Consider the following 18,152-nt stretch of genomic DNA (forward strand, 5'->3'; position numbering starts at 1 on the left):
GGCACACATTAAACAAGAAATTCACTTTTTGCACACATAAGGAGGTAAAAAAAAGGACAATAAAAAAAATGATGACCAAAAAGTTGTTGACAGAAAACCCACTCGGTAAAACACAATATATAAATCTTAAAATTACGTTTAAAAGATTAATTGAAAATTGGATGTTGCTAATAAGAAAAAATGTCCACAATATTCAGTATTTAATTCCCCTGTAGTTTTACATTTGATTTTACATGTATACAATTCCTTACTCATATTTTACTTGCACCATTATCACTTATTTCTTTTGAGTTAAGTATACTGTATGTTGCTTATTGGAGGACTTACTATTTACATTGCCAACAACTACAATGTAAGTGTTCATGTGACAATAAAGCTTTGTAGCTTTGAATATTATAAAGAGAGAAATGCACCATTATGATATGAATACTATTGAATCTAGGTCTCCTCCACTTTGAGTGTAGTACTCCATCTGTATCTCAAAATCAAAATATATGTTCCTTTACTTCGCCTTGAATTCCCTCAGGGTATCATTGATGTGGAGAAGGAAGTGGCCAAGCTGCTGACAAAGAAAGGTGAAGTGGAGAAAGCGATGGAGAAGCTGAGAGAGAAGATGGCGAAGAGCGACTACGCGGAGAAGGTCCCGGTGAAGGTGCAGGAACTGGATGCGGAGAAGGTGCGAAAAAGAAATTGGCTCCCAGGGTTTGAGGAGGCGTCGTGAATTTCCGCGAACTAATTGATTTCCTGTTTCTCCACAGCTACGGCAGAGCCAAACTGAACTCGAGAAAGTAAAAGAAGCCACGGACAACTTCAAGAAAATGGTGTGACTTTCCCCTTAGCAATATGTAAATCCGGATTCAGTTCCATATTTTTCATGTCAGTGTATTCATTTTCCAAGTCGACTGTAGTAAGGAGGAAATTCAATAAATCTCTTGTGACAGACAATCGTGTTTTGTTCTCAGGCAGTCTCATTAATCTCTCCCATATCTGTACAATGTAACGCTTGTAATGAGCGAATGAGTTCAGGCCTTATGTCAAATGTTTTATTCAGCATATTTAATAGAACATGTAAGAGGACATTTTAGGATACAGCTTTGTTCATTAAGATAAAGAGACGGATCAAACAAAGCTTATCACTTTGGCTGCATTTTTAAAGATTAAAACTCCTATGATTATTTTTATACTATAGCGATGCATCTTAACTTATAATTGCTTCTTTGCAAATACAGCCAAAGAGGGAGCGGTGAAAGGTGGCTTGTGAGTTTTCATAAAATGCCTTTTTCTTCCCTAACAGACCAACACTGAACAGTATGATTAAAACTAACCTCAAAAGAAAACATGTACCATATTTTACAGGTGTGTGGGTGAAGGGGGGGGGGGTAGAAGTAGATCAGATCTTCCCAGATGCCATCACAGCAACATTATACATGACACACTGTTGGAAGAGATCTGCGACAGCTTACAGTACGTTCACACCATGCCAGGAACACACTGCTGACCACAGGGCATCTGAATCTACAGTCTCCAGGGTGAGTGAAACTCGGAGGCGGGCAGAGGAGTGCAGTGTGTCGTTTCAAAGTTTCTCATGTACTTCCGCGCCTGGAGAGAAAGAAAAAAGACAGCGGGCATGGAGGAGGAATAGACAATCAGAGGTGTGGGAGGGAAATGAACAAAAAGTACACAACTTGATATATATATTAGGTTCCTTTACAAACGTCTCCCGTCCTCTTAAGGCTTCTCACAGGAGGTGAATAAAGCCAGGGACCCAAAGCATAGCATTAGCTGTAATTGATGGCAGTGCTGTTGTTTGTTAAATGACTTCAATAAGCTGAGCGCGGTGAAATATATTACTGCAGTCAACCAGAGAGCACAGGTGAGCCGGTTGCTATGGAGACAGCTATAGCGAGCCTCGGTAAGGAAACGCTGTGAGTGAATAGCTGATGTTTTAATTTAAATGAGAAAATTGGAGTAAAGGAAATTCGACTTGGCTTGGTGGCTTGGATAGGTGTGATAAAGAGATGGGGTTTCTGCCCTTTAAACAGGTGAGATTAAAGTGCATCGATAACAGAAACCTTACCAAGAAAAGAGCAAGCTGCCTCCTTCCCTCCATTGCCATATCCTCACCTGGAACAAAACAGAGTGTGTGTGTGAGGCCTTGTTAAAGAACTGAAGTACACCATGTCGGGGGGGGGAATGTACATTGTTCCAGCCAAAAGGACAATGCAGAGAAAGACAAAAGAGTAACATATTAAAGGGGCCCTTTACTGTTCCAAGCTATAGAGGAACTCCCTCTGGAGGGGATTTAGCTTTCACAGACCATAAACCTTACAACAAACTACAGGAAAGGGAAAACCCCCAAAAAGCATAATATGGCCTCTTTAAAAAAGACACAAGCACACCATAAAACATCCTAATCCTGTAGTAACAATTGTAAAAAACGAAATATTGCACATAGGTGGTGTTATAGTCCGCCTGTACGTGGGTAGTATTTCGTCTGCAGGTTGTTTGACTAGTAAATGAGAAAGGACCTGAGGGGCTTACCAACACTCCATGGAAACAAAACATCTCCTTCAGCCTGATAGGACTGCAGCACAGACACACACCAGTCATCGTCCACCTCGTAGCCGCTGTACACCGACGCTGAGAGAGGACATGTTCCCGCATTAAACACACAACATAATGCATTGGGATCGTGATGTAAACACACGTTATTAATGGTCCAGCTGAGTTTTGAGGTAGTGGAAAGGAACCAGGTACACTAACTCAGCTACTGTGCTTAAGTAGATTGTTGAGACACTTGTACTTTATTTGATTATTTTCATGTTATGCTACTTCATACTCCACTCCACTTTGGAAATACATATTGTACTTATTAAATGTATTCGACAAGATGAGCTACTTTGCAGCTTCATATTTTTGTAACAATAATTCAATTGACGAATGACTTATTACATACTTTTATGAATGAATATACCTTGCAGTATAAAAAGTAAACTAAAATGGTTTTCCATTTAATAAGGAACCAGTGATAGAATATGTACTCGGCCAAAATGGCAATTGTAAGTGCTTTGCTTTTTGGTACTTTCACTGAGGAAGGATTTTGAACGTCAGACTTTTATTTGAGTATTTGTTAACTGTGTTATCGTGACTTTTACTTAAATAAAATATCTGGCTACTTCTTCCACCTCTGGGAAACAGTGTAATGGCGGTCACACTTACCTTCTTCTATGGGATTGGAGGACCCCAGCCATTGTCTTACAACTCGAACTCCTTCTTCTGTCATTATTTTTGGATACCTAAGCAGGGAAATGACGTCACTCAACTCAAGTACTTACTGTATACACTGACCTTATCCAACAATGAGAATACTGACCTGAACTGCAGCAGTTTGAGCAGCAGGTCGTTGCCTCTGTTGGACATCACGTCCTCTGGACCCCTGCAACACACAGTGAGCAGATTCATGTTTTAAATAGAGTCAGTGGTCCAGTTACCAGGTCACTAAGTGAGTGAATGCCTCCTCCTACCTCTGCGCTAATTAAGGAGTCACTTAATCAAGATAATGAATGTTGTTCAATGTAGATGATTCAAGTGCTGGGAAGTTGTGCATTTGGTAGCGTGTGTGTGTGTGTGTGCGTGCATGCGTGTGTGTGTGTGCGCGTGTGCGTGTGTGTGCGCATGTGGACCAGGGATGGGCAACTTGGATGGTGGTGGGGGCCACATAATTTATTTTTTCTCCGGAAGTGTTTCCTTGTCCGATGTGAGGTCTAAGGTCAGAGGGTGTCGTTTTCTCATACTGATATTCTGCATAAACTGTGCTGTTGTATTTGCTGTAAGGTAATTATTATATGTACAGCACTTTGGCTCGACCAAAAATCGTTTTAAAAATGTGCTATATAAATAAAACTTGATTTGATTTATGTACTGGCCACCAGGGGAACACACACACGCACAAATTGCATGTATTGTATGTAATTATTAACAAATATACTAAGTCTGACATCTTCATTGACATTTTACAATCTTTCAGGGAACATCCTCTAATAAGCTCACTAAACAAATATCGATATATCATTGAACAGGTTATTTAACAGTGGAATACAACTATTTTAAACTATTGGAAAGCACGGAAAATGTGTGTGCATTGAGATGAACCATTAAGATGACATGAAGTCATGAACTCTAACCCAGACATTAGTCGTCTAACTTGAACCTAAGACACTTGAAGTCTCTGCTGACGCACAATAAGGGGAATGTCAACACAGACACCCGTCAGCCCGCTGTTCCTCAGCGCCGCTCCCCCTCCCTCCCGCTGACATTATGAATGAAAAGCGTAGTAATCATAGATAACACGGCAGGGTTCGTGTTATCTATGATTACAAAAACAAAGTCTTGGTTTTTAGAATATTAAACTTGTTTCGCCAAATTCAGATGATAAATACAACTTTGAAGCTTCAACGGCATAATTACAAGCGGTAACTTAACGTCACAGCAGGCATAACAACAGCCGCTGTTTCTTGTGAGTGTTTCCCCGGGAAACACAAACACAACGCGGCCGCCATTTGCCCATCCCTGATCTGGACCAATCAGCCTGATAATTGCGTACTCGTGTATGCTAAAGGACCTCTCATGTTTGCAGTAAATCAGACTTTTTTATCACAGTAATTGAAAAGCCTGTTGGGGCCGGATACCGGATTATTTTATTTACTAATGAATTGGTCTTTCTTCAAAGATGTAGAGTTTCTCAGTCACTGATCCGCAGGCATAGAGAGAGAGAGAGAAAAGAGTCGGCCATATTTTGAGTTAATCTTGTGAATAGAGGGGTTACTGTATTTCTGACCAAACCAGAGCTGGTGATTGTTGGAAAAGTGGAAAGATGGTTTTGTTTCTGAATGAAGAGTGTTTTGAGATGACAAGGCCAATAAGCTGGTATTAGTTTGGTGAAAGACGGAAATGTGAAGTCCAATTGTATTTGGGAACAACATTTGAGTCCCAGTGGTCGAGGTTTTTTCTTCATTTCACAGAATCTTAAATTGTGAAATAACTTTTGATAACATCTTAACAAAGCTGTTACAATGCCCCAATTCAACATCCTATTCCAAGCATTTGTATCTTACAGGACGCCTGTGTAAACCCAATGGAAAGCACACTGGCTCTACTTAACACAGTGACATTTAAAGATGGACTCACGTTGTGGTGATGATCTCATCTCTGGTTCTCCTGATCAGCAGGACCGGTCCCTGATATCTGGAGGAAGAGAAGGAGTCGTGTTAATCATCATCATCGCATCGAGCTACGCCTGCCACTACAAAGGTTAGTTTCACAATTACAATCCAATAAGTTGTGTAATGTTCAGCGAAGCAGATTTTGACTTTCATGATGAGTGACTTGGAAGTGACTCACTTGAGAAGCTGATCAGCGTTGTTGAGGTTCATGTACTGCCTCACTGCGTGCTGTACCAACGGTTCTGAGAGAAGGTATTTCAGTTGGTAAAACAAATCCACCTATTGCAAACAAATAATGCAGTGTATGACCTTCAACCCCTCAGACTCACTCCAGCTGTCGGGCATGACCTTGAGCGCAAGAGGCAGGAGGTCATCGAAGGAGGCGTCCAGCACCACTGATTGGATCTCTGGGTATGACATCACTGCCCAACTGGCTGTGACAGGAAACAGAGAGATAGACAAAATGAAGATTACAGGATGGTCAGAATTAGAAAGATATGTGGTGCCAACGAGGACGGACTCACCGGAAGTTAGCGTTTACCAAACTCATTTGAATATTAGTTAACAGCAGAAAATAAGTTCTGTGGTAAGAAAAACGTTTGATACTTTTTTGTACCGCAAAATAATCGCAAAAATAATCTCCTCAAGAGTTAATTGAATCGCCATAAATCAAATCTAACTTGGTCTATAAAGAAACAACATCACATTCGCATGGTTGCACACCACCACCGCTAAGCTAACGGCGGCTAAAGTTCTTTGGATGAAGTTTGGTCTAATTTTGCCACTTGTTTGGTAGTCTAATTTTGCCACACATAGAAATTTCAGATATTCACAAGTGAGGTATTTACTGACGTATTTGTCATAGAATAAACGTGAAGAACTCTTTAGATTATTTAAATCACCTATGTCAGGTATCTAACCAAAAACACGTAAAAAAAAAACAGTTGTCTTCAAGAGTGAACCAGATAATGCTTCGTTTTTTTAGGACTCATTCCTGCACCACTCTTTATCACAAGTCTCTATCAAAGTGCTCTTCATGTATGGTTGTGGTCTCTGTACCTGTGAAGCCTCCTATGGACCAGGCGTACACCACTATGTCGGAGAGCTGGAAGCCCAGCCGGTGCACTGCATACTGGATCACCACATCCATGGCGTTGGCCTCGTTCTGGGGGAATGGCACTCCCTGGCAGAAAGATACAAGTAAAGAAGAAAAAGCAATATCCATGCCTTATTAAACATAACAGTAACACTCAATCCACCTACAAAACAACAAACTCCCAAAGAGTTGACAGATTTACAACAGCGATAATATCGACCAGTGGAGCTTAGCTAGAGTTTCCACATCCTGTTGTTTTTCACTGTGTGTTTTTTGGGAATATGTGAAGCACAGACAGGCATACACTTAAAGTTAATGCTAGTTTAATCCATAAGAACCCGGACCCATTTCTACTTTTGGGGAAATTAAGGGGAACATAATTTAGACCAGTGGTTCTCAACTGGTGGGTCGCGACCCAAAAGTGGGTCGCGGACCCGTTTCGAGTGGGTCGCAGATGTGTGAGTGAAGAAAGAAAAAAAGTCTAATTTTTATTTTGAAGGCCCGATTTTCTAACGCTGTGCATGCAGTAGGCGTTGGACTGGAAGTACCGGAGACCATAAACGGTTTTGAAAACTTCTGTCACGTGGTGATCATCTTCTCAATAAAACATCTTTGCTGATGTTTTTTCGCGTCTTCTGGCCAATCAGAATCAAGATTGTTGCCGGAAGTCCCCACGGAGAATAACTTTGCGGTAGAATTACTCTTTATACATCCATGGGTACAACTTCAGATATAAATGAACACATAATGAAATATGACCCCCGGTTTGATGATTGACAGGTCACAGAACAATGGGGGCTATCTACCCTACCCACAATTCACACAGACAAGTTCAGCTGTCAGAACAAAGTGAAAAACAAACAATGGCATAAAATATTATTAAAATGTCAGGTAGTAATAGATTTATTTATTTATTTTCTTCTCAGAGTGTACGTGCGTAGTTTATATGTTAGTATTTCTAAAAATCTCTGGGGGAGAATCCCCCCAGACCCCCTGCTGGGGTTGGGTTTTCAGCATGTGTGCCTTTTTATGTTATACAGTTCAGCTTTGAATTCCATCATCTCATTAAGCCTCTTTTAAAGCATACTTTAGTTCTGTGAAGGGATATAAGGGATATATGCACTGTACTTCACTTTAATATGTATATGTATGCTGAAAAGCGTATATATTACAGCACGAGTTTTTGTTGAATAGATTTGAGTGGTTCAAAATTTCGGGTCGCGATTTATTGACAAAGGAAAAAGTGGGTCCCGAGGCCTGACCAGTTGAGAACCACTGATTTAGACTAAATAGAGTTAGACCACCTCGAACACATTTCTGACAAGAACCCCCCCCCTAGTGTCAAATATCTGAAATGTGACGTATATGTGACATTGGGCTTTAATGGTAAAACAACTCTTATTTTTAACTTAATTAATGAGGAAGATTTTCTGGTTTAAATGAGTTTGAACATTCTTTGAATTGAAGAATAAGAACATATTAACTCAATATAATTGAATCAGCTAAATTAACTGAGCAGATCTTAATCATATTTCTAATTGTGCATAGCCTATATGTCACTTTGGGTTTACTGTGAAAGTTTAGGGTTAAAGTCCCGATGTGACATCAGTGTCACCGCGATGTTTGTCTCATTTGTTTCATATCAATTTGATCAAGAAATGTTTCCACAACAGGTTAAATGTAATAAAGGACATGTTATGTAAGCATTTTCATTCTTAAATGGCTTGAATTTTACCTTTAGCAACAACAACAAAAGCTTTTGAAATGTAGCTCGTTATGTCACATGGACATCTTGGACATGTTGTCATGGGAACACAAAATCACATGACCTGGACCATGACCCACCAGACTGTTCAGGGTGTGTCACTTAGGGACTTCATGAGATAACAACAAGGCTAAAGCTGTATAAGGAACATTTAAAGTTCATGTGACACCCGTCCCGTGTCCCGGTGGGTCCTTATGGTAAAGGCACATTTGAACAATGCATAACTCAATCATCACGTATGACCTTCTACAAGTGTGTGGCATTATCTGTATTAGGTATGCCATGATACACATTTGTAGTCATGATCAATATCAGTAAAATTCCATGATTTCTGGATACCAATTTCTATACCACTGTAATAAATACAAATACATCTAAATAATACAATGTACTTTAACGTTTACTCTTTTTACATTTTGTTAAATAGGTCATAAATCCCTCTTTAATATTTGCTTCTATTAAACAATTGTATTTTTTCAAGTTTCTCGACAAACTACATTTGCACACACCACAGTAACATTATAATTCTTTGGATCTCGTGCGCTTCAGAGAGAACACACACAGAAATGTTATTTGGATGTGTTTGGGGCGTTTCCAAAGCATAGTTTCCACAGCTCGGAAAGCTCCGCTTGATTCTCCAGCTGGACACAATACCATACCCATTAGCCAGCTAGACTGAACATCACCAAACTAACTGGATAGTGTCTTTGATCCAATCAGAATCAGAATACCTTTATTCGTCCCACAGAAATGTACATTGTTAGTAGGAAGGGATACCGGACACATCTACTCATTCTGACTTTAAGACTGTAGCTCCTCTTCTTTGAAACCTGCTCAGATTGCCTTGAAGATCCTCCGGGTCCAATATTTTATTGTATTTTATTTCATTTTACCTTCACAATACCATTTTGGCAAGTGGATTTTCTAAGTTGTAATTGTATTTTTGTACACAGTCATCCATGTACACACTGAGACAAATGTGTTTTGTGATATTGGGCTTTATAAATAACATTTGATTTGATTCAGTACCAAATGTGAAAACCCTGCTTACCGTACTGCCTGCAAAGCCAGGGTGGTTCCAGCCCAGCACAGAGTAGCCACCTGCAGCGCACACAAACAAGTTGAATGGAAATGCATATAGGACACAAATGATATCTGTGCTTTAGTTCGATAAAACATCTTAAATCTTGTGAAGTACAGGATCCTCACCCTCCAGTGGAGTGTTCATGCATCCCACCTCATAGAAGCCTGCGTTCCCCTCACAGCAGATGACCTGTGGCAGAATTCAAACATTTCAACAGCCACCCGTAATGTGAGACATATTTTGTAACAAACCTGGAGCAAGCCCAAGGCACAAAAACAACAAATGAGTGCAGCCACTAACCAGGGTCTGGCCTTTCTGTCCCCCCTCCCTCCTCCTGTCCACAAACATTGTGTCGATCTCATTGCCATCGCAGGCCACAAGCTTGTTCCTCTGGCCATCAAACTGTGACAAGAAAAGCCGATATCAACAGAGAATGATGATTTATTGAAGTGAAAATAGACAGTTCTAGTGTTAGTGTGTGTTTGTACCTCTTCTATTAGCCTGGCCTGGCCTTGCTGGAGCATGGGCCTCATGGCTTTCTGCAGTAAACCCACAGAGCCCGGGTACAGCATCCTCCTCCCAAACGAGTGGACAATGAGAAAACTAGAGAAGAACAAAATGGACTTCATGAGCAATACTGGAATAGTACTTTTTAGTTTCCTGGTAAAATAAGAATGAATAAACGGTAAATAAGATGCAAAACGCTTATATTATTAGTAACACATCTGTAGTGTCTGCCTTAGCGTTTACATCACATGTGTCAAACCCAAGGCCCGGGGGCCAAATCAGGCCCTTGGTGGATTTAATTTCGGCCCGCAGGATAATTTCTAATTACTATTAGATCTGGCCCGCCGGTATATTGCACGCACACCTTCACTCCATCCTGAGGGTCTCCTCAGCTCAGAGCCTGACCCCAAACATTGATGAACTTGCCCCCAAGATGAGATGCCAAGTATCTGAACTAGCTTCACAGAGCAGCACACTGAGTTTAATGGATGTTTCCTTCTGCACTTTCTTTCTCACGGCAACAGGGCATGTTTGGTTTGTTCTTTGAGGGGAATAGTTTTTTTGAAGCTGTTGTTGGCCTGTGGAAAAATGTACTCATAAGAAATGACTCTGCAGATAGAGCCATAAGAAATGACTCTGCAGATAGAGCCATAAGAAATGAATGCAACTGATTATTTAATGTTTAATGTTGTTTTTATAGGCAATCATTTAAGCTTTGTTAGTTCCAGGTTTAATATGTGCAATAAGTTCATTTCAATACGTTTTGCTATAAACATTGAACCAGTCCGGCCCTCAACTAGTACCCATTTTTAAATGTTGGCCCACTGTGTATTTGAGTTTGACACCCCTGATGGTGTACTGGAATAGTACTTTATAGTTTCCTGCACATTTTACATTTGTATTCATTTAGTTACTGTAGATTTGTATTTCAACATGTATATTTTCCACTTTTTTTAAATGATATTTTATTTCTATTTGAGATGTTTACATTTTGGATTGTTTATTTCTAGTCTTTTAATTTCTCTAATGTACAATATCTTTTTATGCTGCTGCAATGCAAACATTTCTCAAATTGAGATCAACAAAGTACTTCTTATCTTATCTTATCCAGGGTATATGCAGGAATCCTGAAGTCAAATGTAAGACCTTTTAAGACCCTTTCCATACATGTTAAGACCTCATCGCCACTTGGAGTTTTAACCGGTTACCTTGGCGACACATTTTACCTCACATTGACTATATACAGTATTGATTGTCCTTCCTCCTTATCTTCCAACCATTTGGACGCAGACTTGCATTTCCCCGTAACGATGTTGTTTAACAACCGGCGTAAACGGACCTTGGCGCTATCAAGCAGTGAGCGTGCGATGTCCTGTTCAGATGACGTCAAATCCAACGGGATGCCATCAATAAACTACACAGAATCACACTACACACCTACGCAATGATTACATTCAGGCAGACTGTAGAATACGACCTCTTTGGACCATTTATATACTTATTGAAAACAAGCTACAAAATGTAATACCTTGGAAAATGCCGTTTAATACTTTTTAATAGCCTTAATTTTCGCTAAATTGATCAACTTTTAATACTTTTTAAGACCCCGCGGACCCCCTGAAATAAGAGTGAATAAATGGTTTTATTAGTAACCTCAGCCACAACGTAGACTCTGCATTACATTAAACACACAATGTACAACAATTATTTTCTTTTTTTATTACTGCCAATTTTTATTCCATATTTTATTCCATTCCCTTTCTATGTAAATACTGTTATATTTTAAAATATTTTTGTAGTTCTCTATCTGTTTTTAAATTTTTGTTTTACCGTTGTGTATGCACCACAAAGTCAAATTCCTCGTACGTGTCAACCTACCTGGTAAACCTGTTTCTGACTCTGATTCAGAACAAATCTGTCGTGTGTGCCTTAGCGTTTAGATGGTGCTTTATACACACCTGATGATGTGGCACGGCAGAGTGCGCACAGAGTGCAGGACGCTGTCTGCGGCTCCTCTCAAGCGGGGCTCCGGCTTCAGCAGAGAGACACCAGCCTTGGATAGTTTTCTGTCAAACACAGTCAAAGGCTTACAATGAAGCAGATGAGCCTCAAGGCATTTCACATTCAGTGTATGAATGTATCCAATGTACTTCACAGTGCTTTGAGGGCATGTATACACATAATGAAATGACCCTGATAAGACTGGAATTGAAGCAGACACATGGACGTTTGAAATTGCAAAGAAATAGAGGAGCAGAAACGTACGGATTGCTGAATTCTGACCAGCTGAAATCCGAAGGCCAGTACGAGAAGTCAAAGTCGTAGCATCTCAGTTTTTTCTACACGGAAAGCACAAAAGATGTCCCTTGAGTTCAGCTCTGAGGTTTTAATAATGGTAATAACATAAGAAATTATCATTGTGTCTCATTATTCCCCAAAACCTGGATATACTAATTCCAACAGCAAATCCTGATGAGGTTCCAAAACCTCACCTTGTTTGCTGGCGTGTGATTATCCTTGTTTTCGTCAAGAATGGAGATGAACTGAAGATACTCAGAGTTTTTCCATCTCCCCAATCCTAAGGGAGAAAAGGATAGAAGGAGGGAAGGCGGCACAAACAGAGACAGACTTGTAACAAACAACATTTTGCTGCAAAGCCTCAAGGGTCCGTCTGGTATGCTATGAGAGTGTAAACCTTGTGCAACGGACTCATTGGTAAAGAAATCTTTTTGGGATGTGAAATATAGAGCATATTTAGTCATATCTAAAAGATGATTGAATTGTGTTAGTCATTGCCTGGCTGCCAGAGGAAATCCTTACCTCTAAGACAGGCCACTCCGAGGAGGCACACCAGCACTGTTCCCACATACTGACTCACTGGAACCAGCTTACTGCTGCAGATGTAGCCTAAAAATACAAAGAGCAACAGTGACACAGACATACACCCCCCTCACCCCTTCTTTCCCTGCTAAACCTGAGCCTCATTAATGGGCACCGATCCAAAGATTCACAGTCTGACAACTACCCTACAACTATATGCATAAATCAATATCAGGAGCTCAATTATACACTACGGAGTAGCACACAACCTCAAGCACTTCATTTCGATTGCGGCAAAGTCTTTCTAGATGATTCAGTTGATTAACTTTATATTAATCCCACTTGTAGGAGAACAGAGAACATCCCCCCAGTGGCAGTTTTTCTTCCTTAATGGAAAGAGAAATGTCATCCATAGAAAAAAGATTTTTCTTTGACATTTGTCACCGCTAAACCTTCTGAGAAAGACTTCTTCTGAAACATGTCAAGATTACATTTGGATACAAACCCTTTCTAAGGGCATGAGAAATGGGAAATAAATACAATTTGCAATTTCTCCATAGCTGTATTTTCTTTTAACATGCAAGAAGGACTGGGCGATAAGCTACACATTATTATCATGACACTAACCTGGATATGTTTTGATATGCCTTATACCAGTGTTTTTCAAAGTGGGGGCCCCGACCCCCCGGGGGGCCGCCAGGGAGCGTCAGGGGGGTCACGCAAAGTTTGAGGGAAAGGGGAATTTATTTGTATTTTATTAATAACTGCATATCTATCAATCTGTGTCCTTTGATGCCAATCTTTTAATATTTTTTACTTATTCATATATATTAAATCACACGACCGCCCTTCAAGCCAATCAGAATCGAGCTGCCGCTACTGAGAATGAAACTGAGCATCCGCTCAGCTTTTGGAGCAAGTGAGAGCTAGTGAATATTTCGCTCTGCCGCTGGATGAGAGCACGGATGTAGCAAATATTGATGTTTATATATATGAATATAAATATGTTTATTGTTAATATTACTTTTGAATATTATATATAATATTATTAAGGTATAAGTAGCTTTCAAAAATGCTAAAAATATATGTTAATTGTTCATATTACTGTTCAAGATTATATAATATTATAAAGACAGAAATCACTTTAAAAATGCTTTAAAAATATGTTTACTGTTGATATTACTGTTTAATATTGTAAGCATGTTTATAACAGAAGACACAATGAATGTAATGAATGACAAACAAAAGATAAACACAAAAAATGTTTAGAAGAATAACTGATTATTAATTATTAATACAAATATATATTAAGAAAATGTATTAGCTGTATAATTAATTTGTCATATTCTCCATCATAATGTACTCATCATTTAAAAAATAAAATTGCAACAGGGGGGTCCCCGCCAAACGATAATGCTATATGGGGGCCTTGGCATGGCAACGTTTGGGAACCCCTGCCTTATACAGTATATATAAGTTTAACCTAATGTACCAAAAGTATGCAAAATAAAATTGAAATTCATACATTATAATAGTGAAATTACCACCCAGTCCTTGTAAAGGTTGTCTACTTTTCTACAACCACTCGTTGTCACAGCTAATGAAATTTGGTCTTTTAAGCATCAGAGAAAAGTGAATCATTTCCCACGTCGCAGTTACTCAAAGCCCAAGGTGACATCTTGAAGTGTCTTGTTTTGTCTGGCCCACAGTCCAAAACAAAAACCTATTCCATTTACCAAAAAGAACAATAGGGAAAAGCGGCATACTGTATGTCATGACCGCAGTAAAAAGCAGAGAAGTCACCCTGTGTTTCCCACCAGACATCATTCATACAGCCTACCTTTCCTGTACAGATAGCAGAGGAGGAGAGGAGAGCTGTAGTAGGACAGAGACCACAGTGCTGAAGCCTGGACAGAGAAAACACAAGCTTTAATTGACAACACTTCTTAATCTTCTCCATATAATGTTATCAATCATGCAGCTATACTGACCCAGCTGAGGATGCTGTCAGAGTGTTTCTCCAGACTCCTTGGTTGGTAGTTCCATCCCTGTTGCGAGGGAATACAAATGTTCATTTCGTAACTCTCCTTTCGTGGTTGATTGCTTTCTTCAATCCTTTTTGCTTGTTGGTAATTAGCAGGCTATACTTGTTCATTCGTTTGATACAAATACAGCAAGATACAGCAAGACCATGCACACCCAAGTTCACCCTCTCTTGGTTCATAGCAGACTCTACTGTTGCAAATATTACTCAGACTCTGTTAATCTCGTACCTGTCTCTTGTGAAACAATGCCAGGTAGGAACTAACATTTCTCGTAGGCTAAGGGGACCTTTAAGTGGATTAAGTATAGCATGTAATAATGAAATCTAATGCTGTAACTCCAATCCAGAATTATTCCTACTAATAGGAAGCATTTTCAAAAGAAGCCTCTTCCCCCTGCATCTCGTGATAGAGGGTAACTTAGTTGGAGTAAAACTAGCAATATATATGCAGTGTTTCCCCTATATACAAATAGCGGCGACGCAGCTGCTGAAATATGCGCGCCGCTGCTAGTAAGGTACCCAAAAAAAAATTAATACTTTTTTGTTTTTAGAAAATAATAATAAGTGGCGACCCTTTTTCATTTTTGATTGTTTATTATGTGGATTTGTAGTATTTGTGTTACTGTATGTTCAATAAAGGTGTATTTTTGCTAAATCTTGAGACATTGCCACTGTATGTACTGGCAGGGGGCCAGATCTGGGGTGTTACACTTTTCATTTGCCCTGTACGATGGGCGCTGTAAGTGATGAAAGTGGGGGATGTTGGCTTATCAGGCGCCTGCAGCTCACAGCCAAAGTGCGAGCGTGGGAGCGAGAGAGCGAGGGAGAGAGAGAGAGAGGGCGCACCGGTACCGGCGCTGTTGTTATTAGAATCTGGTGCTAGCTGCGCTAACGGATATAAGAAGTAGATGTTTCTACAACCAGGGTGGAGGAGAGCTCTCCTGTCAGACTGAGAGGCTCAGTGAGGTAAAGGACTCTCTGAGTGTTTAGATAGTTCACTTTAGTCTAAGTTATCTCAGAGGGTCTCAAACAAATATGTGTTTACAAATTATGTAAACACATATTTCCAAGGCACTCCTTTATAATTATTAAGATAAATAAAAACAGGTTTGAAATCATTCCAATGTATACTATAGGACAGTAAACCAAAAATATTGTTTAAAGTTGGAGAGATAGAAAAATATGCATAAATAAATGTTAACTGGTAAAATAAGATATAAATGAACAACAAAAATAAGTTACATTTATTTGTTATTGGCTATGGTAGGTTATTGGTTATGTTCACATACTTATTTGGTAATTAAAATGTAAACCGATCTTTTTCATATGGGTGTTTTAGAGTTGTACCCCCTAGATCTCTATTGTGTGCTCAAAGTGCACCAGATTGAAGCATTTTACTTTAAAATGTTCAAAAATATCTTCCCGGGGGGGCATACCCCCGGACCCCCCTAGAGGATGTGACATCCACCTCCCAATTAAAACAAGTTTCTACAATACTGAATACATTTGAAGCCATTTTGACGTATATGACCGATGTCAATAAGTTTCTGTTTTTGTAGTGTATTTGTCTTTTCTAGTGATTTTTCATTTAGGGCAGCAAATTGGCTAGAACCGGGCCTGGTACTAGGCCTCAAGAGCCTTTCTTGTGCTGGCAGACACATAGAAACAAATTGGCGGGGCGCACTTGGCACGTCACACACTAAAAATGCTGGGTCCACGTGCCTTAGCACCGCTGCTATGACTCCATCCTAGGAGAAACACTGATATGTATTTGGACACTCTCCTGAAGGTTATTGTAAATAGGGTGCAAATACAGATACTAAAAAGGCAAATTAACAGTTGATCATTTCAAGTTCAAAAGGTATGATGTTTTGGCAGTCTTGGTGTAGAAAATAGGAAAAGCTGGAAAATGATTGGGAAGTTGTGCTGTGAAATAACTGGTCACATAGACCCTTAATGACCTTCAGCGCCCGATAGGAAGTGAGGTTAATCTCAGAAGATCCAGATTATTGTTGTGGACCCTCAACCTTTACAAGTTACATTCTGATGCTTCCTTCAGGGCAGAGGTTGCTCTTCCCAACGGTATAAGAAGTCCTTTATTTGTTCAACAGTGAGGAAATGTACACTAATAGAAACAGATTGTCTTTTGTTCCATCTTCTATTGCCTTTTTTGAACTAACTATGACTCCCATCTCATGTCTTTCCATCTTCTTTTTTATAATTCATAGTAATGACAGTTTAGTTATATACAAACATATAGAAATAGAACCATCAAATGTATAGATAGACATATCAGCAGTAGAAGATTCTGGTGAACTTTTATCGCTGCACCATTGAGAGCATCCTGACCAGCTGTATCACAGCCTGGTATGGGAACTGCACAATGCTCAACAGGAAGGCATTGCAGAGGGTGACGCCCAACGCATCATCGGTGTCCCACTCCCTGCCATCGAGGACATCCAGGGGATACAGTGTTTGCAGAGGGCACACACCATCTTCAAAGACACCTCTCATCCTGCAAACTATCTGTTTGTCCTCCTACCCTCAGGGAGGCGCCTCAGGAGCCTCCGGTCCAAGACCAGCAGGTTCAGGGTCAGCTTCTTCCCCAGAGCTGTTACCCTGATGAACTCTGCCCGCTGATAGACTCAAGCCCATACCCACCACCCACCAGTTTATATCTCTTACTGTCAATGCCGTTTACACTGTATATATTCATCTGTTTATAGCCTATTTATAAATATTCTATTTATAATAATTCCATTTATAATTATTCTTATTATGTAGACTCCTGCACTGCTATTTTGCACTTTTGGTCAGATGCCTAAACTTACATTTCGTCACTAGTACATGTACTATGTAATGACAATAAAGTTGAATCTGAATCTGAGAAGATAAACAACACGTGTTGTGTTGCAAATTCAAAAAAACAATAAGGGCAATGTTTACATTAACTCGTGTTGTAGTAACCATAGTTGCCTTTCAGGGAGCTAACGTGAGCTAGCTATTAGCATTGACTGTAGCTTTTTGAAGAGACATGGTGATAGACATTTTAGCTACACACAGTATTTACAGTTGTATTTTCAAAGTTAACATATTTGTTAATTCTTACTTAGCTTTTCTCATTTCGTTTTTTTTTTAAAGTTTCCTCTCACCTGCTTCACACTTAGCATTAGCATAACCAGGTGAATGCCATTGAGGGAATCAGCTTATGAAGCTTCAGCTAGACTATATATAACTGTGGCAAGGAAACAAAGATTAATATGTATTTAAAATAAAGAATATCATGTAATTTCATTCATTCAAGCTGTCCCCCCGGCTGTACTGTGTGCAGTGACAGCAGGGGTTTCAATAACAAACACCTGACACTTCCGGGACGCAGCCGTAGCTACATCAATGCTAACAGATCCAATACTGCTCGGTTTTCACAGTCGGCTGTTCTCAGACAAATGCAAAACATTAAAGGTATCCCTACCCTCCTCCCAGCTCTGCCTTCAGGTCGAGATGGGTCCGTTGAACGGTGAATTCGTTGCAAATGAGGCCCTAAAACACAGCGGAGCCACATCCAGCCAGCCATTCTTCCACTAGGAGGGCTACGGAAGCCTGCAGTGACCACA

General features: G+C 39.8%; 2 protein-coding genes across 2 annotated transcripts in view; one reads left to right on the top strand and one right to left on the bottom strand.

The window, feature by feature from the left end:
* Window positions 1-945, top strand: part of vars1 (valyl-tRNA synthetase 1) — a 37,591-nt gene extending 36,646 nt beyond the window's left edge. Inside the window, 2 exon segments of the mRNA XM_034221600.1 lie at window positions 527-676; window positions 759-945. Coding sequence (XP_034077491.1) covers window positions 527-676; window positions 759-827 — 219 coding nt within the window. The 3' untranslated portion in view covers window positions 828-945.
* An 84-nt stretch (window positions 946-1,029) lies between these two features.
* abhd16a (abhydrolase domain containing 16A, phospholipase) lies at window positions 1,030-18,138 on the bottom strand. Its single transcript, XM_034221601.1, has 20 exons — window positions 18,011-18,138; window positions 14,486-14,542; window positions 14,335-14,401; window positions 12,495-12,581; window positions 12,167-12,252; window positions 11,940-12,013; window positions 11,633-11,740; window positions 9,656-9,770; window positions 9,468-9,569; window positions 9,293-9,356; window positions 9,135-9,184; window positions 6,282-6,405; window positions 5,552-5,656; window positions 5,401-5,464; window positions 5,188-5,244; window positions 3,374-3,436; window positions 3,220-3,296; window positions 2,542-2,640; window positions 2,078-2,124; window positions 1,030-1,599 (listed from the first exon to the last, which is right to left on the bottom strand). Exons 1-20 carry the CDS (start codon window positions 18,110-18,112, stop codon window positions 1,516-1,518), a joined length of 1,632 nt encoding a protein of 543 aa, XP_034077492.1. The 5' UTR covers window positions 18,113-18,138; the 3' UTR covers window positions 1,030-1,515.
* Between the last annotated feature and the right edge of the window lie 14 nt (window positions 18,139-18,152).

This window comes from Gymnodraco acuticeps, unplaced genomic scaffold (genome assembly GCF_902827175.1).
Source record: "Gymnodraco acuticeps unplaced genomic scaffold, fGymAcu1.1, whole genome shotgun sequence".
Classification (NCBI taxonomy): domain Eukaryota; kingdom Metazoa; phylum Chordata; class Actinopteri; order Perciformes; family Bathydraconidae; genus Gymnodraco; species Gymnodraco acuticeps.

Bases quoted from the DNA above. Each gene is read 5' to 3' on its own strand.
- abhd16a (XM_034221601.1), bottom strand. From the start codon at position 18,112: ATGGCTGGCTGGATGTGGCTCCGCTGTGTTTTAGGGCCTCATTTGCAA. The intron at 9,570-9,655 runs GTACAAACACAC...TTCTTGTCACAG, and splicing joins AGGCCAGGCTAATAGAAGAG to TTTGATGGCCAGAGGAACAA. The intron at 1,600-2,077 runs GTAAGGTTTCTG...CTTTCTCTCCAG, and splicing joins GGCAGCTTGCTCTTTTCTTG to GCGCGGAAGTACATGAGAAA.